The sequence below is a fragment of the Patagioenas fasciata genome, chromosome 5 (assembly GCF_037038585.1).
Source record: "Patagioenas fasciata isolate bPatFas1 chromosome 5, bPatFas1.hap1, whole genome shotgun sequence".
NCBI lineage: Eukaryota > Metazoa > Chordata > Aves > Columbiformes > Columbidae > Patagioenas > Patagioenas fasciata.
The window spans coordinates 41659670-41687109 of NC_092524.1; the positions used below are offsets into that span (position 1 = coordinate 41659670).

Consider the following 27440-nt stretch of genomic DNA (forward strand, 5'->3'; position numbering starts at 1 on the left):
TGTAACATTTGCCATGTCCCATTTAAGGTCCATTCAAATCACCCTTCTCTACTAAGGCACCAAGCACTCTGGCTATAGGTGGCTGCCCAGAGCGAGGTACACACTTTTGCTCCACTAGCCTGGCCCAGTTTACCTGTCTTGTACCAGTGTTCGTGGCAGCACCTTCATGTCCTTCCCAAGACAGCATAGTTTCAAACAAAAAAAAATAAAGCACCCCTCAGTACATCTTAAGCATAAAACTAAATGGGAAGTGCAAAAGTCAATGTAAAACAGTTTGGAGGACAAATTAAGTAGCCTTTGCGAAGAAAGTGTATAGAAAAGTATCTTAGGTCTGAAAGGAATGCAGGAACAAGACAAAAACAAAAAAACTCCAGAAGATGAAGGGAATCAGAGAAAAGGAAAATGTCAAGGAGAGGGAAGGAAGGACTGCAATGAGGATGGGTGAGTGAACTGCAAGGCGCAGGGCACTCACCAAGTGGCATGTAGGGCTGAAAGTTTAATTAGTACCTCCTTCTGTTCTTTTTGATCTTTGCACAAAGCCTTTCTTCACACAAAGGACAGAGAGGTTTCTGTGGGGCTGTATGGGAAGGACAGCCAGTGTCCCTCGGTGCAGGCATTTCCCGGAATAAATGGGGTGCCTCTCCCTGTTCCTTCTCAGCCTCCAGAGGAAGACATTCCCGAGACATTTCACTGACACCAAACGCATTAACCCGTGTGAAAGCAGTTTCTCTGGCACGCAGTTCGCTCTCACCACCAGACCAGATGCCACACTAGCTCAAGACAAGTCAACACCCGCTCCCCCCCGCTCAGGGCTGGGCTTGAGCTCCCATTTTCTGCCGGCCCCTCAGCGCAGCTGGCGGGGAGCGGCGCGATGCCGGCACCGGGGGGAGCCCTCGGCCCCTTCCCTCTCCGAGCGAGGCATCGCGAACGGAGTGGGGCTGGGTCGGTTCGCCACCACGGCCTCAAAAATAACGGGGAAGAGCCGCCGTCGGCACTGCTGTGCGCAGGGCAGGCATCTACTCTGAGGTGCTGTTCGGCTTCCCAGAATTTTTTCTTTAAAAATAAAAATTAAGTAAGCCCCCTTCTCTCGTAACTACCGCAGCTCTGAGAAAACCGTGAACCGGCGGCTGCAACAGAAAGTGCGAACCATTTCTGAAAAGTGGCGAGCACCCGATGTATCTGCGGGAAACACCTCAGGGAGAGGCGAGCGCAGGGACAGAGGTTTTAGCGGTCATTGCCAACTCTTCCATTTATGCCCAAAGGCGAAAGACCCCCTCGGGTGAAGCCCTAGTTGAGGAGGGAGCCTGCTGGCCATCAGTAATTCTTGGACGAGCTCTCAGGATCCAGAGAAGCTGAGAGAAACACCAGCAGAACCTCCTGACATCTGCATCAACTGCCTTGGATAGTTTTGCATTTGCGATGCTCCCGTAGAAGACCACGCCATGAGGGAAGCATGACCACCTTTGTCCTGTGTGGGAAGCATAAAAATGTGCTTCTGGGGAGATCAAAGATTGGGGTGGAGGAGGGCAGTGGTGTTCTTATCGTTTCTGCACTTCACTTGAATTAAACTCCCACCCCCCAAAATTACGAATAACTTACCTGGCCATGCTTCCTATTTTGCTATGGGCGGCATATCTCTGAACGCATCGCAGTTCTCAAGTGCATTTATTTTCAGTTACACGAATAGATATTTCAGAATGCTGCCTCCCAATAGACAGCTGCTGTCGTGCCCGCTCGCTCCCGGAGCTGACTGCAATGCCTGCACTCAATTTTTTGCCTCGGCAAATCCGTTAACATGCTAATTCCTATGAATTCTGAAAGTTTATTTATATTTGAAAGTTTATGTCTGCGAACAGCCTTCCCAACAGAAGTTAAACAGTGGATGCCGGCAGCCAGCAAGGAATCCGATTTTAAGGCATTTGTTGAAATAAACGCGCTCCTGCCTCTTTTCCCACCCATTCATAAGTAATCCGATCATTTCACATTCGTGCCAGCTGATACTTTATGCCACATATGCATTGAACCACGAAAACGAAGCAGGCTGTAAAGTGGAGTGTTTTGGTTGGTTGGTTTGCTTCTGGTTTTATTTTTCGTGGCGAGCGGGGGGAGAGAGGGCTGTTTTTACTTTAAGCAAAGTTTTGCTCAAATGAAAGGTAGGTACCCGTAATATTTACGCTGACATTTTAGAACAAATACAAACGATGCAACAATGCTGATCGGGGTATTTCCATCTCTTCGAAAGACTAAATCAGGCTAAAATTCCCCAGTTCTCTCCTGCAGTGCCCAGCGGGACGAGTTAACGCCACAGCACGGCTACGGCTCCGCCGGGCTGGCCCGGGGCGGGCGCGGGGTGCAGGCGCCGGGGGGACCGGCCGCTCTGCCCCCGACAGCGCTTCCCGCACTGGTGCTGGGCAGGGGGCGAGCGCAGACTTGAGCCGGGTTAATGCTCGTGAAAGCTTTGCCCCTCCGTTCGTTTTCGTTGAAGGGCCAGATGTGGCGAGCTAACCGTTGGCTCAGTCACATTTCTGAATATATCTGGAAGAAAGACATCTGAAATAATCTATTTAATAATTAATATCTGAAATAGGGATTCAAAACCTGCAGGTGGACGGAAGCTAAAATAGTGTGCAGTCAGATTTGGAAAAGCAAACGGCAAAGCCGTGTTCGCCGCGCACGGGAAGTTTCCCATGCCCCCGCTGCCTGTCTGGAGTGGAAGAGCCCCTGCGGGCCGGGGCGGCGGGAGGTACCGGGGAGGATGAGGTGCTTCACCCGGTTGTTTGAGGCGGCTTTGGGGCGTCGTTCCCGGAGGACCCGGGCTGAGCCCAGGTGAAAAAGGTAGACGGAGGACAGACGGCAGCACCTGCCGGGCCTTGCCCAGCGATGGGGCCGCCCAGCCCCTGCCCGCTCCCTCCTTCCCTCCCGCCCCGGCCACCCTCGCCCGCCCCAGTGCTCATGCGCCCCGGGAGACGTTTAAAGGGGGCGCGGCGGGCTGCTGCCGGTTGTACAGCTCCGTGGAGGGGACAGTAGCCCACGATAGTGCAGCTCGGTGGGCAAGCTGTGCTGCCTTGTGCTGTGCTGCCTTGTGCTGTGCTGCTCGTCTCTGCTCTCGGCTTCCCCGGGGCACGGGCGCGTCTCGCCGCCATGTGGTTCGCCCCACTTCTCCTCGGTGGGTACCGTGGGGAGCGGATCGGAGCCGGCGGGGCGGGCGCAGAACATCGCCCCGACCCGCTCCCTATCTGTTCACAGGCGCCTTCCTGCTCTCCAGCCCCGTGCGCGGGAGCGACGGCTCGGGTGAGTTGGCCGCCCTCCCTCCACCTCCCCATGGGGGCTTTCCCCCTCGGATCGTCTCTGCCTGTGCTTCCCCGGCGCACCCGGTTGCGGCCGGCTCTCGCCGGGATGCGCTGGGAGTCCCCGACGGCTGCACCCCGCCCGGAACCCCGCGGGAGATGCCGCGGCGAGGCCGCCCCGTCCCGGGGAGCGGCTCTTGCTGCGGGGCCGCTGCCGCCGGGGAGCGCAGCGCTGGGCCGGCCGGGCACCGTCATGTGAGTCTCCTCGGGAGGTGTCCTCGGGGGAGGCTGCAGAGGGGCACGGAGGATGTCAGGGAACACTTAAAACGGCGGTGAAACTGCTTCCTGTCACAGGTTGAAGAAGATCAGTGGTGACAAGTGTCCCAATCAAGGGGAGCGCTGATAGCAAGAGTGGGTGGGAGTGTGTGTGTGTGTGTGTGTGTGTGTGTGTGTTATAAAGGTACTTGCACAATGTTTGGCAGTTTGAGGATCTCCAACGTGTTTCTGACCATGGAATCGATTAAAAACTTTTTAAACTTGCCCTACCATTACTTTGACCTGGAAAGCGAAAGGACACACTTCAGATGCCCAGCAGGGCAGGGGCTGTGTGTTGCATCGTGCCTTATTGGACTGCACCCCTGCTGCTGGAGAGGGGCTCTCCTGGGGTCAGAGTGGATCCACACGAACCAGGAGCCATGGGAAGCAGTTAAAGAAATAATGCACCAGAAGGACACAAGCAGCTTGTCTGCCCCTTCCAGCGGAGCACTTCACCAAGGGGGAAGCAGGAGCCTCCAGAAGAACGCGCTTCCAGACTCAGGCCTGGCCTGCAGAAGGTGAGTGACCTCAAGCTTTTCTGAACGGTTCTTCAGGATTTTGCAATCATTAGGAAGCAGGATTTGCTCCTCATTTTGTGTTCGATCAAACATTTGGGAAAATATTTTGGGATAAACTGATAATAGCTATACGTCAAAGAAGTGCTATGGCTAAAAAGGAGAAAAAACAAAAAAAAGCACAGCAATAGAAAAACCTATTCCAGTCCCGGTTCCTTTCCTTTTTATTTTACAGGTGAAGTGCCAACAGTCTGTCAGGAAACAAATGAAAAGTTTTCTGTGATGCTTCCTCCCAGGGTTGGAGAAGAAGTCACCGTAATGTGAAGGTATTTGGAACCAGCTAAAATAACATTAAGGAAATATTGGAAAAATGAAATATTGTTATCAGGATGTGCTTGTAATATAACATGTGAACTGTTACTGTAAGATATTATCTCTTATCATTATTCTGAGCCTAAATTCAGCAGCCTAAATTCCTTGCAGGAATTTTTTTTTAGGTGCTTAAGTTCTGTTGTTTGAAGTAATGAAAGAACATTAGTCCTTATACTTCCCTGAAATGCACACAAATGCTGCTGAGTTTGGCAGTTCTGGTTACGCTCCATAAGACTGTATGGGTGGATGAACATTGGCATGCGATGCTAAGCGACCTTAATTTGATCAGAAAAGAGCAAGTCTTAGATTGAAATGAATGAAATAGCCCCGATGGGACTTTTAAAATTCCACTGCCCGTGTCCAGATCAGGATATGTACTTAATATTACATGAACTAGTGTGCAATCTGTGAACCTGTTTTCCAAAATATAAACAGGTGTATTTCTACTAGTATGTCTTTTTTTTTTTTTTTTTTTTTTAAATCCCTGGCTTGAATAAGGTTTGTGGGAGTATTCCTTTCATAAGATATAAGAAGCAGGCTTGTTTGAATCATCAAGATAAAAAAGGACTTAAAATTTTCCTGTTTGGCAAAGAAACAATACTAAATACTAAAAGGAATAAGAAGCATATAGGGATGTACTGTTTGTTTTATAAGGCTAGTCTTAGGAATCCCTAATGTTTTTTAATAATGTGCATAGGGACTTATGTATTTGTGGGGTTTTGTTTGTTTTTTTTTGGTGGGGATTTGGGTTTGGGTTTTTGTTTGTTTTGTTTTTTTTCTTTATGTAAACAAACTGCTTTCCCAAAGCGATTAATGAAAACCTAAAGATTAGAAAACCTCAGATTTTTGCTATAGATTCTGTTTTTCTAGCGTCTTTTAAACTAGTTACTCCTGTTAGAAATAAAGTGAGAACTTTCGTAAGTGGACATAAGAAACAGCTATTCAGGGCAAACTGGAGTACATGGGATGAGGCACCAAAAAGATGGAAACTGATTGGAAACATGTTTATTGAATGAATGTTTTACCAAAGAAGTGAGCCTTTGCTTTTTTTTTGTTTCTTGTTTAGGTCAACGGTGATGGAGGACATTGATCCCTACCTTTAAATATGGCTTAAATCAGGAAGAAATGCAGTTTCTTTTCTTTGTACTTTGTTTTCATGGCATACCCTGACACAGTGTGTTTCTGCAAGGCTTAAAGAGTGTGTGTCTTGACAGAATGGGATGATGGTTATTTTATTACAGTTCTGAAGGGCTAATTTTATATCACGTAACAGAGGTCTCTAGTCTTCATTAGAGTCCAGAATAGGTAGGAGTCTAGGACTGACTCCTTCCGTGTTAATTACAATCTTTCCTGCTTCCAAAAATACATGGATTTAGAGTATCAGATCACATAAGTACCAGAGAAATGCCTCTGCTGCTACTGCATTCTTAAATAACAGTAATTAAAACATACAGATTTTATCTCAGTTACTTTTTATGTATAGCTCTTTGGCAGCTTCTGCTATGATGAAGTATCTTGGATAGACTAATAAAAACAACCACATTCTTCAATTTTCATTCTTAAATTTGGGAGAATGATTAGTATAAATTTTACTGTTTGGAATGGACTGCCTGTAGTCCTACGGGTTGGATAGCTGATGATGCATTAGCAGGGAAGAACAAAATCCTCTGCAGAGTTGGTATCGTTAAGTCGTAATTTTGGTACCTAGTACTACTTCTCATTTTGATATTCCACCTAATATTGCTAATATTAGTCTCGGTTAGATAATTATATCTTATAGACAACGGTTTCTACCTACACAGAAAACCAAAATGAAACTGTTGCTTTTTAATTAGCAGAATAATTTACTTCCAAGTGTCTTTTTACTTCTGTGCTGAAACTGCTAAATCCCTGGCTATGGTGTGGCAGCTCTTCGGTTCACACAGCAGCAACTTGCTCCCTTCCCTCGGAAGCCCCCCTGTCATGATGTGGTCAAGGACTGTGACAGTCTTCAGGCTATCAGTACATAAAAATCCCATGGCTGGCCTACAATGGATTTCTGTGTTTTTACAGCCAGAGAAAACACAGCATGTTTTGTTTTGTTTTGTTTTCCTGTCTTCTGTGCTATGTTAAATGTTAGCCTGACATATGACTGTAATTAGTAAGTACCTTGTACTGAAGGAAATACAGATCTCCAAGTGATAAAGAGTTCATTAACTAGACATGTCTAATTATTGTCTTTGTATGCACAGCCTGCCAAGGAATTCAGTCCAATACAGTATATTAGAAATGACAGGCATTAAAACTTCCTGTGATGTCTTGTACTTTTGGAGGCTGGGGAAATGTTGCAGTAATGTGTGCATGGCACAAGCAGTACTGTGAGAGCAGAGATTATCAGTGATGCTCATTGCAGTGTTTCCTCCAAGGATATCCAGCCTTCCAGCTGCTGTTTTATTCTTTATAGGTAGAAATCTTCTATTATCCTGAGAAAGAAAAAATGAAGAGGTATTTACTGCTTTTTCTTTTTCTTACTCTGGACTATATAGACATATTTGGCATATTCAAGTCACATCTTTCTGTTGACAAACAGCAGCAAAGATTTTTCAGGGATGGACTCCATTTGTGTTCTGCAATTCAGCAAAATTTGGTCCATTTTTTTGAAACACCCTGTAGCATTAATGAGCACTACATATACTTAAGAGTAAAACTACATGCATGGTTTATTGACATGTGTTTGATTTACGCAGCCTGAATGAACAGACACTTCTCTGTGCATCTCTGGCTGTAACTGTTCTGCTTTTCAGCTCTAAAGTCAGTGGGATTAGCAGGAGCTATCATCTCTTTTGTCCACTGATGAGGAGCAGTGTATGCTCCAAATGCTTTCAAATACAATGGTCAGTAAACACCCTGGGGTAAGAGTGGAAAGAGTGGGCTGATCCCTGAAGCATGCTCTAATGCTGTGGTGTGTGCACGGATACATGGGCCAGCCTTTGTGAGCTCTTAACATTGTGAGGAAGTAACACTCCGAATGTATATAGAAAAGGCTCTTGTACCTTCTAGTGCCCAGCAAGGGCAAGATGTGCTCTTAGAAGTTTGGAATAAATATCCAGTCATGCGTTGAACTTATGATGCTGAATCAATGACAATCTAAGTAAAAGCCCTCATTTGCTGTGCTACCAGACCAGTTGAATGTGCTGTCCTGTGTAGCAGAGGATGGCAGTGATTATCCAAGATTATGACCTCTAAGTTTGAAAATTAAAAAAAAAAAATCAGTTTTCCAAGGAAAATGATATATTGGTATAAATCTGTGTCTGCATACTTATATTGCTCACATGCAAGCACAGTGAAAGCATTGTGATTATAATCTGAGAAGCAACTTTTAAGAAAAAAAAAATAGGCAGAATTCTATGTGAAAAATGCATGTGTCTCAGCTGAATAAATAACGTCTGTCTCACTAGGTGAATCTGACAGTCTGTTGTACAACGATAATGATGTGAACTTCATTGCAATGAATTGATATGAATGTATTGCTTTTTTTTACCCTGGCCTCAGTAGAATTTATTATGGACATTAAGGGAAATGCTGCTCTCAACCTACTTCAGGAATGCCACTGGAGAGAAAATTTGGAGTTTCTCAAGTGATTCATAGATGTCTTATAGCTGGAGATTATTGTGGGATGTCAGTCATTTAATTTCTTGCTTGGTCAGTGCTGCCTGGTCCTGTGTTCCACCAGCCCTTGAAGGTCCTCCCCTTGCCCTTCTACTTCTGCCATAAACTTACAGATGTGAATTGCTTTTTCTCATGTAATATTTCTTGAGTATTATTTTAATGTTGTTTTAGTGTTGTTTGCTCATATTTATTTGACACTTTCCACCTTTTTCTGCCACAAAGTGTATTCTTCCTTAGCATAATTGTGTGTTTGTAAGCTCCAAAGATGTCTTTACAAATGTACTGTAGCATGAGATGAGACACTACGTAATTCCAATTTCAAACATTGCTTTAAGCTTGGAAACTCTAGAGAGATTAAAAACAAACAAACAAAAACACAAAACAAAAAAGCGTCACAGGTTTTTCTTTTTTCTTTAGCTTCCACTGCTATCACCTGCTTTACAAGAGGACTGGACCTTAGAAAGGAGACAGAAGATGTCCTTTGCCCAGCAAACTGTCCTCTATGGCAATTTTATGTCTTTGGGGATGGAATTTATGCCTCTCTTTCCAGTGTCTGTGGAGCTGCCATACACAGGTAAGTCAGTCAGATGACTGGTTAGCAATGTGCTAGGCAAGTTTGCATAGTCTTGCCACACTTTCACATCTGAACCTTTAGATGTAATCATAACAAAGGTCTTTCTGGACTTCGGGAGTCATATTAACTCAATACGAATGTCATTAGGAGAAGACAGAGCAAGGAAGAAAATAATGTCTGGGCAGCTTGCAAGTTATCTGGGTTGCGTTTAAGTGCTCCTGAAAACCACTTTATTAACTTCTTCTGAAATGGCGCAGCAGCAGATGGATTTTCACTTAAGATTACTGCTGCAACACTGGTAGGCATGGAAGGATATAGTGTAAATTATAAGTAATTGGACAATAAAAGCAGATTCACTTTCTGACTTTCATTTACATGACACTCTTTCTGAAATTGTTGAAATAAGTTTAAGCTCCTGTGCAAACAGACCTACCCATGATTTGGTTGAATATGGTCCATAGACTATTACTTTTAATCAGTGTTGTGGTTTTTTGTTACAGCATTTCTCTTCTGACCATTGCTTCCTGGGTGTTAGTCTACTTAATGATCTCTTAATTAGACCAGGATCTAGCTGAATTCACTTCCACATCAAATAGAAACTAAAGACTAAGAAAAGTATCCAGATAAAACATGTTAAATAGATGTCATTAGAAAAGCAATAATAATTCCACAGGGGAAGGAAAACAGGCTGGCAGATATCTTATTGAGGTGATCTGGGGACTTTGGGGGTTGGTGGGTCTTGTTTTGTTTTGTGTGTAGTTGAGGGGGGAGGAGTGGTGTGTCTGTTTGGTGTGGGGTTTGGTGGTGGTTTTATTTGTTTGGTTTGGGGTTTTTTTTGAGGAAGGAGAAAGATTTAATTACTTATTCACAAGGTAAATTCTCTCTTGGATCAGTTTTTAATAAGGGAATGTGGGACAAAACCAGCTGAAGATGGTGAGATATCCATTTTGGATACCTGTGGAAGCCACATTGATTCCTGACTGTCAGTTTACTCAGAGTTTTAGATTTTGTTTTTAATACTTCGAAAAAGCTTTTGATTTTTAAAGAAGGATTTTTAGCTTCATATGTTAATTGGCTGTACAACACGATACTTCTTCCCTTAGAGATTTCACAAAGTAGATTTGAAACTTTATAGTGTTATGGCTCTTAAGATAGGACTGACTATTCAGCAACAGAAATTTGGAGTGGGTGTGGAAAAAAGTCTAACAATAAGGACAGTTTCCAACATCACAGAATCACAGAATGTTAGGGATTGGAAGGGACCTCAAAAGATCATCCAATCCCCCTGGCAGAGCAGGAACACCTACATGAGGTTACACCGGGAATCAGATAGAAATCCATCTGTCTAGAATAAATAGATGACCATAATTGATCCAGTCTTGAAGCAGAAGTATAGATTAGGTCATCCTGCCCAAATTTTTCATAATTTCTGATAATTATTAATGTATTTCAAATTATGTTTTCATCATGCCTATAATCTAAATTACTTGGGTTTCAAGAGGTGCCCTTGACACAAATCATTATATTGAGATGTTGTACTATATTACAGAGACCTTTATTCATGTCTTATTCCTATTAATGATATTTTAGTATTTGTGGATTACAACATAAGTTATCCAGTATCCCCTCAAGCATCACTGCACTTCTTTAAAACTAGTTTCTAGGTACGTTCATGTTAATATATACATAAACTACAATTAAAAAAAAAATCATGGCATCTTATTATATTTATATATTCCAGATAATACTACTGCTGCCCTTGCAGGAAGGCTGAGATTAAAAGCTTAAGGAAACAAAGTGTTTAAAGAAAGGGGGAAATAGTTTCAATCTCTTTTTTTATGCCCAAGCAACAGAAAGAAACTCTTTCAGAATATATTGACGTGATGCTGAACTCTGATAGCAGTTTTTGTTTGTTTTTTAATAAAACAAACAAACCTCATAACAACCTAAAATTTTACTGATAAATAAATTACTAGAAAATAATGGAGGAAAACAAAGGGGTTTTTGAGTTAACATGCATTGCTTGATACTTTAAATGCCATAAAATACATCAAAGCATCTTAAATAATATCTAGGTGGCTATCATTACTGCCCAGAAACCTATTTAAAATGTCAATTAAAATCCTGTAATTTTTAACAAGACTTCCAAAATTCAGGTGACATTTGTAGTATTAAAACTCCAAAGTAACCTAAAATGAACTTCAAAAAAAATATTTTAAATTGGGGTGGGGTTAAGTAGAAACTCCGAAATTTCTCAAACGCTGTTAAGGAGACTAAGAGCTAAGGTACTATAGGGGCAACTAGAAATAACTTGGGAGGCATAAGGAGGGTCTGTGTGTATTTGTTTTTAAAGCTTGAGAATTGGTTTCAAAGATAATTGCATGTCTCCATGTGTGTTATTGCTAGAACAGGCTTCCTTTCGATCCTTCTGTGAAAAGAATTAATGCCTCCATTCAGTGTGCTTTAAGTGTCTTCGAGTGGTTATACCTAGTTCAGGTATATACAAATAGTTTGTGAAAGAATGTCTAGATCAAATATATATATATTTTTTCAGAGAAAAGAAAGGTTATGTAGGAAAATCGAGATTTCTTCCCATTGTCTTTTTTTTTTCTAAAAGGCAGTGTTTGTTTTTAGTGACATAGACATTTCTTTTAGTTTTCAATTTCTTTACTAGTCGCCAAAGATATCTGTTGGGGTCTTTTTCCAAAGGGCCTGAAGACTTGAGTGTTTTGGAAGGTTGCAGAAGTTCCTAGCCAGTTCAACTAGGCACCCACACTAGTGGTGACCATGACTGTGAGAGAAGTCCCACCAAGAAAGCCAGTGGGGCTCAGTTCTGTCACAGCTGGGGAATGTTTTTACAAAAAGAGGAGGTACAAGAAACAGAACATGCAGATTTGTTTTCAAGATTTACAAAGTCTTCCCCTAGATGATAAAGCACAGGTTCTTCCCTGAAGTCTGTACCTCGTAAACGATGTGTATTATTGTTCTCCAGCCCAGAAGTATAGGAGTATAGAAAAATCTGTATTTTTCCATAGTAAGTGTCAATATAAATTATACTACTTGTGAAATGTGCAGCCCTGTTTGTAAAACTTGCATCTAACAATGTGCCTCCACATATGTTGCAAGAACAATGAGGGCTGTAATAGCAATGAAGCGATTAAAATATACTCACGCTTCTAGCCTGTGTCTTGCAGTAAGGATGTAAATTAACAATGCTCAAGTATTCTGAATATGACTAATTGTAGTAAAGCATTTTGAAGAAAGCAGAATATAGGTTAAAATCTTCTCTTAAGGAGAACTGCTGAGTCTTTGAAGACCACCTTTAAGTTGAGGGCTATTAGTCCTGTCGGCCTTTCAGAACAGAATTTGCCACATTTTGTTTGTTTTGGTGCAGCTATTAGCAGCCATAAATACTAGTCCTGGTTAAACAAACAATAAGAAAAAAGTGATTAAAGGAGGAGAGGTGATAGCTGTTTAGTTCTCAGCTAATTTCAGTGCAGGCTGCAAAATCCAACAAAAACATACAAAATACTCCTCCTTGCTCTGTGTTGCAATGGCAAAACTCCATATTGGTGAAATTGCCACTAGGTAATCATTGTCATTTGCTGTTATCATTATGTAACTAGATATGTGCTTTGAAAATTTTATACATTTCTTCCAAATAACTGAGACAAGCACGTCTAGTTTAAAACTAGGTACACCCTACATCATACGTTGCGGTGTTAGTGCAACACAGCTCTATGCCTTAAGCACCATTGTGCACCAGACCTGGGCCACTGTTGGTGTTACCACACAGAAAGCACAGTCGGACAACCACCCACCATTTCAAGAAGCACCGGTCTGAGGAGCAGTGCTCATATTTTTATACCGAAAATGATTGCATGAGCATGGGTCCGTTCCCCCTCCACATACACTCCAGTTTGCGATAGGTCCAAATTGAGGCCTGAATCCTTAGTTTTATATAAACCAAATAATTCTTATTCCGATGAGTAGTTCCTTACTGTGAGACAATTATTAACACAAGAAAATACTGTGTAATGCCTATAAAGAATTTAGCAGAATTCAGCTGTGAATAATTCTGTATACTGCAGATGAATAAGCTTTCTGCAGGTTTTAGTTTGTTATATTTGGCTTTTTCTCTCCTTATTTCATGTGTAATTACTCTCAGGGAACAGAATATTTATTTAATATTGTTCTTTTTTCTGGGCAGAAGAATAAAAGATTTATTTGTCAAAGGAAGAATGGAGAACCTCCTACCAGGCTGATGCTATGTAAGCATGAAGAACAGAGTTAAATCTACCACTGAGTGATTAATTGGATTAATAATCAGAACATCAAATGGAGGACTAGGTTCTCAGCTTGTGCAGTTCTGTTCTAGTGCCAGTTCCACTAAATTGAGACCTAGCTCAATGTAGTAGTTTTTAGATGCTAAATTGGTATGTACATTTTTCGTAATTGTCCTAACTAGTCACAGGGTGGAACCATTTTTAATTAAGTATTGGGGTCCTAGAACTCAGGCGTAACAAAAGCATATCATGGCATTGCCAAGCTGGCCACAAAGTGACCACAAACACTGATGGCCCCTGAGCTGCCCTAGTGTTTGCTACAAGAATATTGACAAAAGGGTTGTCTGGCCAGAGAGATTTCTGAGCAGCTGCAGATCCCCTGGGAAAGTTTGGTGTAGTGCCTGCTTCTGCTGCTGAGCCACTTCCCTGCCAAAAGCAATAGGGGTGCAGAGGAGACAGAAAGAGCACAACCCAGGGGCCAGGGGATGCTGGCATGAAACCGTGAGCAGCTCTGTGTCAGTGATTGAATGCGATCAGGCAGCAGTGGGAGACTGTGCTTTGGAGAAGAGGAGGATGCTGCTTAGAGCAATGGAGAAAGCTGGATGATGTGGAAAGACTTTGCTGCGGCTGCAGAAAGATGGGAAGCTGGGTAATTCAGCTGTCCTGTCTAAATCCTTGAGGATAACTGTTTTCATCCAAGGACCCTACAAGAAAAGCCAGCTGCTGTCACAGCCAGCACTCAGGTCCAAATTATGCTCTTGGGTAGGATGGCAGGCTTTCACAATTCTGCTCTCTGCCTTCTGCTGAAAAAGCAGATAGCCTACCTATAGGTATATATGATGAGCATAATGATTAGCATAAAAACATACCATGTGAGTTTCTGAGCAAACGTTTTGCTTCTGGGCTGCAAGACTAAATCAGCTCAATATGTACTTTTAACAACTCAGCTGCAGTGCTACTGCCCTTGGGCTTGGGAACTTTCCTTGGCATAGAGTATTTAGATCATGTTCAAATGCTTCTCTTCACTCTTTATTATACAACATGGGGAAAAACATTCTTTGCCTATTTAACTGACGATGTTTTGTCATCTTTAGCCATTTCTATCTAGCTGATCCTTGCCTTACACCTAGAACTAAGCTCATTTAAGGGAACAATCACTTGGCTCTGTCTCCAACTTTTTTAAGCAAGTGAATAGTTTATAAGCATGCTGCAAAAAGTGTTCTCTCCATCAGACAGATCTGTCATCACTAGAGAAGCAATGGAAAATTTACCCAGAGGAAAAAGATTTTTACCAGGCAAAAATCTTGTGTTTCCTCTTTCTTTTAACAGGAGATGGTATTTCCGTTTCTCCTGCTGTGTCTAAGGTTACTGACTGCAGTTACATCTGTAAGGGTCATCTCCCATGGCTGGAAAGAGTCTCTTTGTGGTCTAGGCATCAGTTTTGATGTGCAGGCTGCTTGAAAAACACATTCAAAATTCATCAAAGGCAAGCCACTCTCTCTGAGAGTGCAGATAAACAGTTCTTGCACTTTGCTTTGAGGACATGCATGAGGCTCTAAAAAGCTTCAGTCCCATTTGCTCACTTGCCTCAATTCAGATTTTAAAGTTTGTTTTACATGAAATTGCTGTATTTTGTAAGACCTTCCCGTATCGTCTGCTGCCCTTGGCCTATATACTTTCTTCCATGAGCTACTATGCAGTGAGCTATGCGATTGCTTCCTCATGTATCTGCTTTTCTGCTTAAATTGTGTGCATTTTTTAGTGAAAAATACCACTTAGGTATAAATTATGATTTCTTGTTAACAGTGAAGCTAGACAAGAGAAGGGACTGACAGCTTTTACGTAAAATTGCCATCAAGCAGCACTGGCAGTAGCATGAAATATAGTGAGTAAGGAAGTGAAAGCTGTTCCTGAAAAATCTGCAGAGTTCCAGCTAAATCGAAACAGCCATGGCATGCAAGTCGCTCACACAGGAGCAAAGAAAAACAGTGAAAATTACAGCAGATTTTAATGGCATAAATCATTCTGAGGGAATGCATAGGCACTTCTCCACTGTTTAAATACCATCGCAGATCTACACAGGATGAATCCCAGTTTCAACTGTTTAAATACCATCGCAGATCTACACAGGATGAATCCCGGTTTCAAAGTCAGTCATAACTGATTGCAGAAAGGAATTTGCCAATCTGATTCAGAATATGAAGGCAGACTGACAATATGGTTTATTCTCCTTCAACATATTTGAGCATGCACTCTAAGTAAGCTTGCTGGAAGAAACATCCCAAGTAAAACTGATGAGATTGTAAAAGATGGCTTAAGCAGTAGTTAATTTACCTACAGAACAAAATGGCAAGAAAAGTGGAATAACTTTCATAAAGCTATAGTCATGTTATATTCACATTTAGTATCAGCCCCTCAGTTGCATTAAGAACAGCAGAGCTGTTACATGGAAATTGAGTATCTTCAGAAGGCAGTCTAGAGCTTTATGACTTGTGATGAAATACAGGATCAAATGTTTTCAATAAATAAGGAGCAAATAAATCTACTCTGGTTTCAGTGGAAAGTTTCTGAATTCAGTGGAGACGATCTAGATTATTTTTTTCCCAGAATGATTACATGGTAATCACAATGAAAAGACCAATAGAACAACACAGAAAAAAGTGGTTCCACTGTGCCTAAAATAAGCTGAAGTAATTGCTTCCAGGAATAATTCTTAGGTTGTGCTTTCAGTGTGAATGTCATCTTGAGTTTAGTTCAGGCAGCACTCAAAGGTGCGAGTCCACAACTAAGGAAGTGGGAAGAGATACTCGGCTCTTCTTGGGAGGGGACCTTGGCATAGATCAGGTTTGCTGACGTTGAGCCCAAAGTAGCTTCACTAAAATTGCAAATATAAACTTAAATTAGAAACGGTTAAATTTAAACACATGTATTCTATTTCTGACACATATTTCCTTATCCATTAAAACTGAGACACTGGTGAAGGCTTGAATGCCAGAGAGAACCAGGTTATGAAGAAGAAAATATGTCCTAACTAGACTGAAATATTCTAAATACATTAATGTGTTTTTTTTCCTGAAGATAATATTGACTTACTGAATTTTCCTGTCATTTAAAAATAACCAGTTAGAGGTTCTGGTCTGATTTTTTTTCACCATTTTTTTTAAAGAACTGTGAAGTGCTGTTTGTATTTGCCAACTTTATAATCTGATTTTAAACTCATTCTGGCTAAATTTACTAAAGCTCATACATTTATGTATTGTACATGGTATTCCTAGATGAGAAAATATCTGTATATTTTGAAACCACTATCATCATCTTCCAAGCTAAAAGAATTAAGTATGTATAACCACAGTCCAATTTAGAAATGCAAATCATATGATGAATGAGGAATGGATTTTAACAGCAGTCCACAAGGAGATTTATGTGGAGGTTGCCTTTGCCACAGATACCCAGAGCTCATATTACCAGAAATACATGCAAGGTTTTCTAAACTCTGGTCTTGATTATTCTACTTTCACAATATGTTAGATAAGGTCAGGACATCTTTTCAAGGAGGAAGCTGAACAGATAAGAAAAAACAGTCACAAAGGCACATATTTTTGTGTTTAAATAGTCTTGAAATGGTTGTTTGTCTCTCACAGTACTATACCTGCCAAGTACTACAAAGTGTCAAACTTCTACTCACTCTTAGAGAAGCTCAACATTGAATTTTGGCCTCTAAAAGTAGCACATAAAAAGTGATCTGAACAGTTCTGATGCCTATTATAGTCACTTCAAAATTGTTATGTCCTTGAAACATCACTCTTCTGTGTCAGTTTGAAGACTACCTGAATTTCAGTATTTTCCTGCCATGTGTCTAAATCTGTGTGATGCTCTGCAGAATAGTTTCTTTTGAAAGTCTTTTCGGCACCTTATGGCTTGTTTTAGCCTGAACACAACTGTCTACCTTGATGGCATCTTTTTTCAGAAGGCTAGTGTCCAATATACTAATGATGGTATAATTGTATTGAATTTTCTTGTGATTAAAATGATTTTTAACAACTCTTTTTGTATGGCAGGGGGGTGATCACCAATGCAGGAGGAGCTGTGAGGGTACAGACTCTCCCAGGACAGGAAAACTACCCTGCTGTGAATGCCAATGGGATCCAGTCTCAGGTGCTCGCTAGATGGGCTTCATCCTTCTCAGTGACCCGTAGGTGGATCACACTATTTTGCAAACTATATTTAAAATATTAACAGAACTGTAGAACACTTCTTAAGTGCTCCCATACGCATAAATAAATGTGATTGCTATCTGAACTGTAGCTTTCACTTTTGAATAGTTATTTTATCTTCATTTTTCCACAGTTCCCTTAAAACACTATTCCAGCTAGACTAGCCAGTCCGTAGCAAAAGCCAATACATAAAAATGGATCACAGTTATTATAATATAATGAGACATAGTTGAAAACTTAGTTGAGGTTAAACCACCCTCATAAGACTGTATAAAGAAGCCTACGGGATATATACGTTGTTGTAGTTTCAAAAATATTAAAGTGTGTGTGTTTTCTGGTGTTTTTCAGAGCTTGGGAAACAGATCTCTCTGATGTGTTCTTACTGTTTACATAGCTAAAATGCAGCCTACTGTCTCTAAGATACTAGTCATCCTTGTGTAGTGTCTATTGCAGATTAGTAGCTAAGAACTTGGAATTACAGGTGCCTTTGGTGGAGGTGCAAGTGAAACCCAGTTCTCCAGATCAAGTCCTGAATCTGTCTGCTAGAAATAATGACTACTGCAGCTAAAACCTCTCATCAATTAGATATGTGGTAATTACTCATCAGCTGCTGTTGTTTCAAATGCAGAAGCTCAAAGAAGTTCAGTGCCTATGAAACAAGGAGTGCAATACTGGATTATACCAAAGATCTATCTAGGCCTGCGTCCTCCTCTCAGGATAGCTAGTGGCAGATGATGAAGAAAGGTTATTGGAAACAGTATTCTTTGAGCACTTGTAATTTCGTCTAAATGCACTAAAATAGAATATACTAAAATACACTAAAACACAATATTTTAACAGGTACCAAGAACATAGCACTTGAATCAGTTGGACGTTCAGTCTCAACAGCACGTCCTTCTACAGGTACGAGGTCTCTGCGAGTGTGTGCATCCCTGGCAAAAATGATGTTTCATATGATTCATTTATTTTAAAGAAGAAAACATATACAATATTTGGGTTTGCATTACATTTTTCATCAGTAAAGAGAGGAATGATTTATAATCAGGGAGATTGATTCTGATTTCAGCAATGTTTGTGTAAATTAAAAAAATCATGAATTAATTTGGAAAAGTAATACAGATAACATGAAGGAAGGAAAGAGTTCATGAACTCATAGGATATTCATTCCTGGGAAGTGACAGAGAAGACAGAGATCATACATTCTTTCTCACAGAACTACTCAACAGCTGAGTGCTGTCAGGGCTTGTGTAGCAGAAATACAGATGTGTGAATTTCTCTGCAGAAAATGCTGCATTAAAAGGCTAGATCAGTTTCTATGAAGGGTTGGCGATATATAATTACTGGACTTCTATATAATTTGTGAATAGACCATTTGCTTTACAGCTTAAGTCATGCTTTGCTTCCAAAGCATTAAAACTGCGCGCCGTACAGCAGGACTACTGAGAAATGGTAGCACTTGGGATGGTGAGCTGCAGCAATCCACCCAGCTTTCTGCATCCCAGTCATCGGCTAGGTGGGTGTAGGAAGGAAGGTTAAACTGTTTCATTTGAAAAAGGGTATTTGCCAAGGAGCAAAGAAGTAGTGCAAGTTTAATAATTAAACTGATTGACAGTTCCTACTGCAGATAGATTTCAATGTAATTCTTGGAGTCTGAGCTTTTTCTGGTTCACTTTTGCCCATTTGTCCTTTTGTTCTTAAATGATCCATGTTGTTTCCTTCACTGAAGGTAAAAGACCTAAGAAGCCACTTGATAAAAAGGCTGGGAACAAAGGTAAGAACCCACATATTTAACTTTTGCAAAGCAAAATACTATCTTTTTTTTTAATGTTGAGTAAGTCTAGTTATTTTGGACATTCACAGACTGTAAAGCTGATATTGCGTTTCTCATCGATGGAAGTTACAACATCGGCCAACGTAGATTTAATTTGCAGAAAAACTTTGTTGGAAAAGTAGCTGTGATGTTGGGAATTGGAACAGAAGGGCCTCACGTAGGAGTTGTACAGGCCAGGTAAGAACTGATCTACACAAAATATACCTGAGTCATTAATAAGATAAATCAATTAATATATCAGTCCCCATTTTGCAGAACAGTATTCACTCCATAATGGCTGGTACGCAGCGAGAGAAGCAAACTCTTTCTAGCTGTAGCACTGTTTGCTGTGTGCTACACAGAGATGTCCATGTGAGAGGACAGGACAAATTTGATCATCTACATTGCCTGTGCAATATCTGATATTTGGCTAGAGGGAGCAGCTGGACTTTTCACGGCCCCTCTGCTGCTGACAGTTTCATAGGTCATCCTAATAAAACAGCAGAAAGCACTCTGCAAAGGAGAGATGGAACTTCTTAAAAATTGTAGAGAGAATTGTCACAAATGGCTACGTGCAAACCAAAAAAATAAGCACTCTTGCCAACCTATAGGTTACTATAGCTAATATTTTCAAATTGTAAATAGTCACTTTTTTTTATTTTAAGACTATTCATAGAACCATATAGGTTGGAAAACACCCTTAAGATCATTGAGTCCAACTGTTCATACTACTATGCATGTTCACAGACTGCAAAACAGTCTAAAAGCAACTGTGACAGTCAACATGTTGGCAGGAATGTTTTTGGAGACACAGTTTAGTCTGCTAGTGTTCGGCAATAGCATTTTTTCAAGGCTTGACCACTTTGGCTACAGCTTCTGGAATAAAGGAAGCATAAAGAAACCTTTAACTCACTTATTCCAAGAAGATGAAACATCTGCCAGATAAACACAGGGTTTCTCTATCACAAATTTCATCATTAAAGTCTGTTCCTCTCTGCTGTCTTCAGACGACTGTAGAGTAGATGTCCAAGTCTGATTTAATGACTTCGGCTTGCTTTTGTAGTCACTAGAAAGAAAGAGCACGTTCACAGCGCAAAACACCTGAAGCACTTTGGATGCTTCTTTTAGGATGTGATGCATTGCATCCTGAAATATCCAGTTTCTGCCCACTGTAGGCATCAAAAACTCAGGGAAATGAACCTCGCTCTTGCTGTCCTGGGTTTAAATACTATAACATGAGGAGCAATTGATGGAGAAACTGAGCAATCAGTTTAGCACCTTGAATATTCAACCCCTTTTCATTAGGAATTCATCTCACAAGAAATAATATTTATATCTCAAATTGTACCATTTTAACAGTTATTGTGCCATGAGATTCATTACCACAGACCAGCTCTGCTGGACACAGGGGTTAATTCTAGTGATCCTGATGCAGGATCAGGCCATTTAGTCATAGCAGCAGCTTTTTGACCTGCAGGTGTTTACCTTCCTATTCTTCAGATGGCAAAAGTAACTTTATTTCTTTCTATTTTCATTTTCTACTGTAAATCAAAAGTGAAATCTGGAAACTTATCATGGCTAAAATATTTTGTTTCTTACATGGAGTCAGTAGCTAGCATACCTTAAAACTTCTCAAATGAAATAACTGAAACTGAATTTCACAGGAATTTTTTATAAAGAAGGTATTTCTCACAGTAGAAAACACGCCAATTTTCAATTACACAAATGCATTTAGTTTAACATCCGGCAGGTTCAATTTTTTTTTCCGTATAAATTTTCAACCTGATGTTTTCAGCCATTTGATAAGCCTAAGAATCAGCCTGTTCTTAAATAATTCCTCTTCTTAAAGATTGTGAGAATTATGAAGTGAGGAGCATACTTCTATTTCAGTAATCAAAAATACAGAGAAGAATATATATTAGCAAGGACAAAATTATTCAAAGTGTATTTTAGCTTCCTAATGCCATAATAGTATGGAAAGTGAACTACATACTTTATTATCCTGTGGTTTTGTTTGGTTGGGGCTTGGGCAGGGGCTGTGTGTGTGTGGTTTTTGTTTGTTCTGTGGTGTGGGTTTGTTTGGGTTTGGTTTTGTGTTGGTTTTTTGTTTGTTTGTTTTTCCTCCACAGTGAACATCCCAAAATTGAATTCTATCTGAAAAACTTCACTGCTGCAAAAGAAGTTTTGTTTGCCATAAAGGAATTAGGATTCATAGGAGGCAATTCTAATACAGGTGCGTCCATACTTCTATGTAAATAGAAATTACTTTTTTACATATTTATGTATGTTTGTGTTTATATAAATGTGTGCACATATATACTGAAGTTCTTGTAATTGTTACGTAAGAAAGCGTTTTAAATGCCACACTCATCTTAGTCAGGTTCAACATTTTTCCACCAGAAAATTGCCCCATCTTACATTTCATTTCCAGAAATTACACATTTTGTTGGAGTAGAAGTGCAAATACAGTTTTCTGTGTTTAAACAGTAATTGAGTTTTCACTAGTAACAGTGATATCTTGAGACAAATTCATATCTGAAAGGCTTAACGTTTCTTTCTTGTTGAGTGGCTAATTAGACTTAAAATAAACTTGGAATAAGTAGTAAATGGTTGTGAAGAGATGTTTGCCAAACGAGGAAACCGAGCATTCTCAATATGTTGCATTTCAAAAGCTAAATTTAGGTAACTCCTCAACCTTCTTCCTTCTAACCCATTTGGCAGGCACAAATGTATCTACTTCCTAGTACAAAACTAGACCTGTGGGTGAAAAAATGTCAGCAGTATCTTCCTCAGATTTATACATGTGGGTTTTGTTGTTTTTTAACTTCTAAGTTGCTCAAGCTTCATGGTTAGCAAATTTTCTGGGATGCTATTTCACTATTAAACTGCGTTAGACCTATAATCATAAGAGAAACCCCACACAATTTTATATAGAAAGCTGGTACCAAAATGAACTATTATGGTATGCATTATTTCTTTGTATTATTTTTCTGTTCAAAACTAGGGAAAGCATTGAAGCACACAGCTCAGAAATTCTTCTCTTTGGAAAATGGAGCACGCAAAGGAATTCCCAAGATCATTGTAGTGTTTCTAGATGGCTGGCCCTCAGATGATATCGAAGAAGCTGGCATAGTGGCCAGAGAATTTGGAGTCAACGTATTCATTGTATCTGTGGCAAAACCCACAACAGAAGAGCTGGGAATGGTACAAGACATTGGTTTTGTTGACAAAGTAAGAGAGAATATTATTTGTAATGGATTTAATTCTGGACAATTTGCTTCACACTAAAATTCTAATGAACTAATTAATATATACATAGAGGAACTCATATATATATGTTTATACATATATGTATATTTTCTCTAAAGAGCCAATGAAATAATCCCTGCTAATCAGTGATTGAAAAGAATAGCACTAGGAAGGCTGAAAAAACAGTGGGATTTTTTTCCTGCTAACGGGGCTACACCAGAGTACCACTGTCCTCCCGGTTCAGAGTCTTGGTCAAGTTGTAGCTTCTGGACTTGGAGCATCTCTATGTAATGAGAGTGTAGGAGATTGCCCTATCGCAGGTGTGGTTAAATGTGCCAAAGCCATGAAATGCAGATATGGTAACTCCTGTCCTGAAATCGCAGAAGGGAGGTATATCTTTCTGTACCTGCTCTATGGATAATTATTTACTCACTTGCACTATAAAGAGGACTGGAAAAAGTCCTACAGAAAAAGATATCACAGGAAGTTCAGGTGCAAGACATTCATCTTGAATGAAGAGATCTGGATCTGGTTCTGTATGAGTTAGGGGTTAATTCAAACACAGATCACCTACTCTCAGATGAGCTTTCTAATCACTAGGTCTTTACTAACTTACTCTCCAGTGAGAAAACGTCTCATTTTCCACTGAGAGGTTTTAAGTGTCTAATTTCAGCAGAAATTTCATAGCTCAGAGCATGAACAGAATTAAGCACTAGAGCTCTGCTGCTTCTGGGCACAAGATACCTTGCTGCTGATCCGAGTGGCATTGCAGGCAGGTTCAACCCTCATGTACTTATAAGCATGGAAAGACATGACCTTAGGTGACTGAAGCCTGTCCTGCCCTTTTGCATTTTGATCTCAGCCAGATTAGTTACCACCTTGGAGAGCTAATTTTAAATTTAACTCCTTTCTTAATTACCTTGTATGACTTAATTAATTTTCAAAAAACATTATTATAATTTCCAGTTGTTACAGTTCTTGTGGATAAAGTTAAATTTTTAAAAATTTCTAGATGTTGATGGGCAGGGTTGACTTCATTACTGGATAAAGTAAGCTATATTATAGCTTTCACTGACTTCAACTGCAGATGTTCCTGTAAAAGCAAACAAGCCAAAAACCCACCCCAAAATGGCCACCATCAAGCAATTTGCCTTTGAAAGAAAATTGCATAGGTGTCTGGATATTATACATTCAGCTGCCGTGTCAGTATTCACCTGCTGACTTTTTGTTTTCAAACAGGCCGTTTGTCGAAACAACGGCTTCTTCTCTTACCAGATGCCCACCTGGTTCGGTACTACCAAATACGTAAAACCTCTTGTCCAAAAACTGTGTTCACATGAGCAGATGTTGTGTAGCAAGACGTGCTACAACTCGGTCAACATCGGTTTCTTGATCGATGGTTCCAGCAGCATCGGAGAAAGCAACTTCCGCCTCGTGCTGGAATTCATCAGCAACGTTGCGAAGGCTTTTGAGATCTCTGACATCGGCTCCAAGATTGCCGCTGTGCAGTTCACGTACGACCAGCGTACCGAGTTCAGCTTCACCGACTACACCACGAAAGAAAAGGTCCTCTCGGCTATCCGGAACATTCGCTACATGAGCGGTGGCACTGCGACTGGTGATGCCATTTCTTTCACAACCAGAAATGTGTTTGGGCCAGTGAAAGACGGAGCTAACAAAAATTTCCTTGTTGTTTTGACGGATGGTCAGTCTTATGATGATGTCAGAGGGCCCGCTGCTGCTGCACAAAAAGCAGGTAAATGATGCATCTTTAAAAGCAGTGGGTGCTGATTCATCCTGTTTCCGTGGTACTGTAAATGTAAACATTTTAAAGTTTGCCCCAGTGCACAAATCAAGTATCATACCTGTTTTAAATTCAGCCAAATGTAAGACCCCCAGAACCGCTTCTATTAGGATGAAAAAAACCCAATGTTATGGAGCCAGGTATGAATAGACTCACTCCTGGCAGCTTAGTGAAAAACATACACCCAACCTCATTTCACTAAAACCAAGAGAAATTAGTAAATTAAAAATAAAGAACCAAGTAGTGAAGCTCCAATCAGTGATGCGATCTAATATAGCATAACTCCTGTTCCTCATCATCATCTAGGAAGGAAATAAGCAGTTTTGGGCAAAAAGTTTATGAGGCTGCTGATTCTTGAAAGCACTAAGCATACACCAAGGATCCATGTTTATTTTCAAAATAATTTTACACAATGTTACTTGTGTTGCAAGATTGGCATTGTAACAGCTACATTCATATGTGTCTGCACAAAAACAACTAAGACACTAGCTCTTAAGATAGTAAAAATCCTGAAGGAAATATGCATTGAGACAAATCTTCTAATTACTGATATTTAGTGGCAAAATCTAGCCATCTTTGACAGACTGCAGGTATTGAAACACAGTTTTCTGATCCAGATTAATTAATGGGTGTAGAAATTGCTGGTTTTGTTTTATCTATAGGCGAAATAATAACAACTTTTTTTGTTCATTGTAGGAATAACCGTCTTCTCTGTTGGTATTGCCTGGGCACCTCTGGATGATCTGAAAGACATGGCTTCTGAACCAAGAGAATCTCACACTTTCTTCACGAGGGAGTTCACAGGACTGGAGCAGATGGTTCCTGATATTATTAGGGGCATCTGTAAAGATTTTTTGGACTCTAAACAATAAAGCAAAAAAATCTTCTGTTGGATATTACTACTTTGAAACCAAAAATCATGAAACTGAAATGGTCTCTCTGAAGTACAGATGTTTTATTCATATATATACTATCTTAATGCAAAGGGAGAGGAAGGGCTACTTTTTGTTTTTGTAGTCTGTCAAGGATTATCGTGAGCTTGTTTAGAAGTACAATACTTAATACTGGAATGCAGAACGTGGCCAACGGCTATTATTTTCAATACGTATATAGCATCCCAAATTTTAAAGCTATGCATATTGTGCACTTAAGGCTATCAGATATCAGCAGAGGAAACAATGCAGCTCTGACACTTTTGCTGTCACTTGCTAGATGTCTTCTTATGAGTTAAAAATAATATAATTTTAAATACACAGTACTATGCTCCATAAGCCTTTTGTAGCTTAGGATTCTGTATCTTTTCAAGGAGTTCTGCTGATAGCACACAGTACTTTCTGTACTTCAGTTGTGCAACATCTATTATTGCCAGGCAGTTTAAGGAAAGCTATGACAGATTGTAGCTTAACGGTCTATTTTTACTAATTGAGGTTTTGCTGTTGTGACTGATATTACCATCTGGTTGGCGAAGTTTACATGAAAAGACTTTGAACTTCTAACCACAGGTTTTTGTGGATCTATGTAGTTTGGTTCTTTTGGCACAGATTTGGAAAGGTACTTGAGGCACAGTAGCTCTTTTTGAGGATCTGGATCCTAACACACTAGCTGACACTACTGCTTCCCACACCACTCAAGTCAGCAGTGATATTCCTAATACATCTGATAACCAGATTTTTCCCCTCTACTGCCTTGTACTGTCTTGAATTTAAGAAGTTGTTATTGGCTAGGCAGAGACAGGAATCTTGGGCAAAGAGATTAAATTGAACCACACACTGGGAATAGAAAGCATTCAAATTCAAATCCAAAGGTATCATCTCAAACCTTGAAACCTAACTGGTTTATATCAGATTACATGGCTAGAAGAGAGTGGGCAGACGTGTAAGTGCGGTTAACTAGCTCACAGAATAACAGCTCTCTATGCTAGTAAAAACATCTTTACAGATGTGTAAGGTTCTCTGAAGATGAATGGTTTTCTTGAAAAAAAGGCTTTGATTATGTACTTGGTAATGTATTGATATATTTATACCTATATGTGTGTGGTTAAAATGGTGCAATATTCACTGAGTTTTTCTCAAGTATTCTTTAGAAAATAAAGGGTTTTGCAAGTAAAATATATATTAATAGTAGAAACCAAATCAGCACTTTCCCTATCAATTTAGGGTTTCCCTTTTTTCTTCCCCTCCACCTCCACTATTGATGATTGTAAAATTTGTAGTAGTTATGGAGTGGCACAGAAGGGATTGTATTCATCAGGCTTTTGTTGTGCATTTTTTAATAACTTATGACTGGCTATATATTACACTAAACATGAATGGCAAAGATGCCTTGTATTTTTCTATTAATTGTTATCCTTAATTTTGTTAAGTGTTTATAGATAAGAGTATTCAGCTATTGCTGTATAAATTCATATGCAATATCAACTTTGTCCAAAAGTTAAATTCATTTAGTTTTTCAGCTTTTTATAGAAATATATATTGCAAGAAAACTGGGATTGCTGCTATCTGTTTTAATACCCTGTAATATAAAAGTCTTTTTGTGATGAACCTCACATAGTATATCTTGAGCAAGTTGCACGTGATGCTTCCTGCCTGTATTATCTTATATCCCAATTTGCAAATGAAAAAAGCCTAAGTCATCCTCAAACAGCAAGGATACTATTTATACAAATATTTTAATTTAAATTAAGTCAATATAAAAGTTTTAGTCACTGTTCATACTAGGTATAATGCCTGTTGAATCTTTTGAATATAAATCACATGCTGGCTAGCAGAATCACATTTTCTCACCCACTTTCTTTTTACTATTGCAAAGGAGGAGGCAGCTTTACTCATGTTATTGACTCACCAGGGGAAAAACAGTTCTGGGTCTCTGGGACACCAAAACCTGCAGAGCTAAATGTCCAAATATTTCCTTTCACAGGAACAGTGATGCCACGTAACTTGCACCCTTCATACAGCCCAATTACACTGAGGTAGAAAGTGGGTAAAGAAAATACTTTTTCAAATATACAAAGTTTATGTGTCAGTAGGCATTTGTGAGCAAAATTTTGATCTGGAAAAACATCAGTGAGTTACGGATAAAAGGATTGAGGCCTGGTGAGATAGAGAGCCAGGGTGGAAAGGATGTGGATTATGCTGTAAGTAGAAGGTAAGTTTGGAGGAAGAACAGCATGGCAGAGGGTAGCAGACATGATTAGATGCTCTTGTTTGGGTAAAAAGTTTTATGTTGCTGGACCAAATAGTACAAAGAGTGTGAACAGAGCTGCAGCTACTCTCACTTGTGCAAACTCCACTTGGGAATGTTGCCACAGGTATTAGGAGTGTCAATCAAGAATATGTCCTGCAGGGGATAAATTCTGTTCTCTAGTGA

At 40.1% G+C, this 27440-nt stretch overlaps 1 protein-coding gene across 1 annotated transcript; it reads left to right on the forward strand.

Moving 5' to 3' along the window:
• The first annotated feature begins 3074 nt into the window (after positions 1-3074).
• Positions 3075-26491, forward strand: COCH (cochlin). The gene is made up of 11 exons (XM_065839359.2): positions 3075-3166; positions 3247-3291; positions 8555-8711; positions 17056-17189; positions 18052-18114; positions 18938-18982; positions 19072-19219; positions 21151-21254; positions 22026-22252; positions 23510-24026; positions 24771-26491. The coding sequence occupies exons 1-11, from the start codon at positions 3142-3144 to the stop codon at positions 24944-24946; spliced, it is 1641 nt and encodes a 546-aa protein (XP_065695431.1). The 5' UTR covers positions 3075-3141; the 3' UTR covers positions 24947-26491.
• The last annotated feature ends 949 nt before the right edge of the window (positions 26492-27440 follow it).

What these genes read in the sequence shown, in the direction of transcription:
- COCH (XM_065839359.2), top strand. Translation starts at nt 3,142, where the DNA reads ATGTGGTTCGCCCCACTTCTCCTCG. An exon ending in TTCATCCTTCTCAGTGACCC is followed by an intron (nt 17,190 to 18,051) that starts GTAGGTGGATCA and finishes ATATTTTAACAG; the next exon opens with GTACCAAGAACATAGCACTT. An exon ending in TGCTGCTGCACAAAAAGCAG is followed by an intron (nt 24,027 to 24,770) that starts GTAAATGATGCA and finishes TGTTCATTGTAG; the next exon opens with GAATAACCGTCTTCTCTGTT.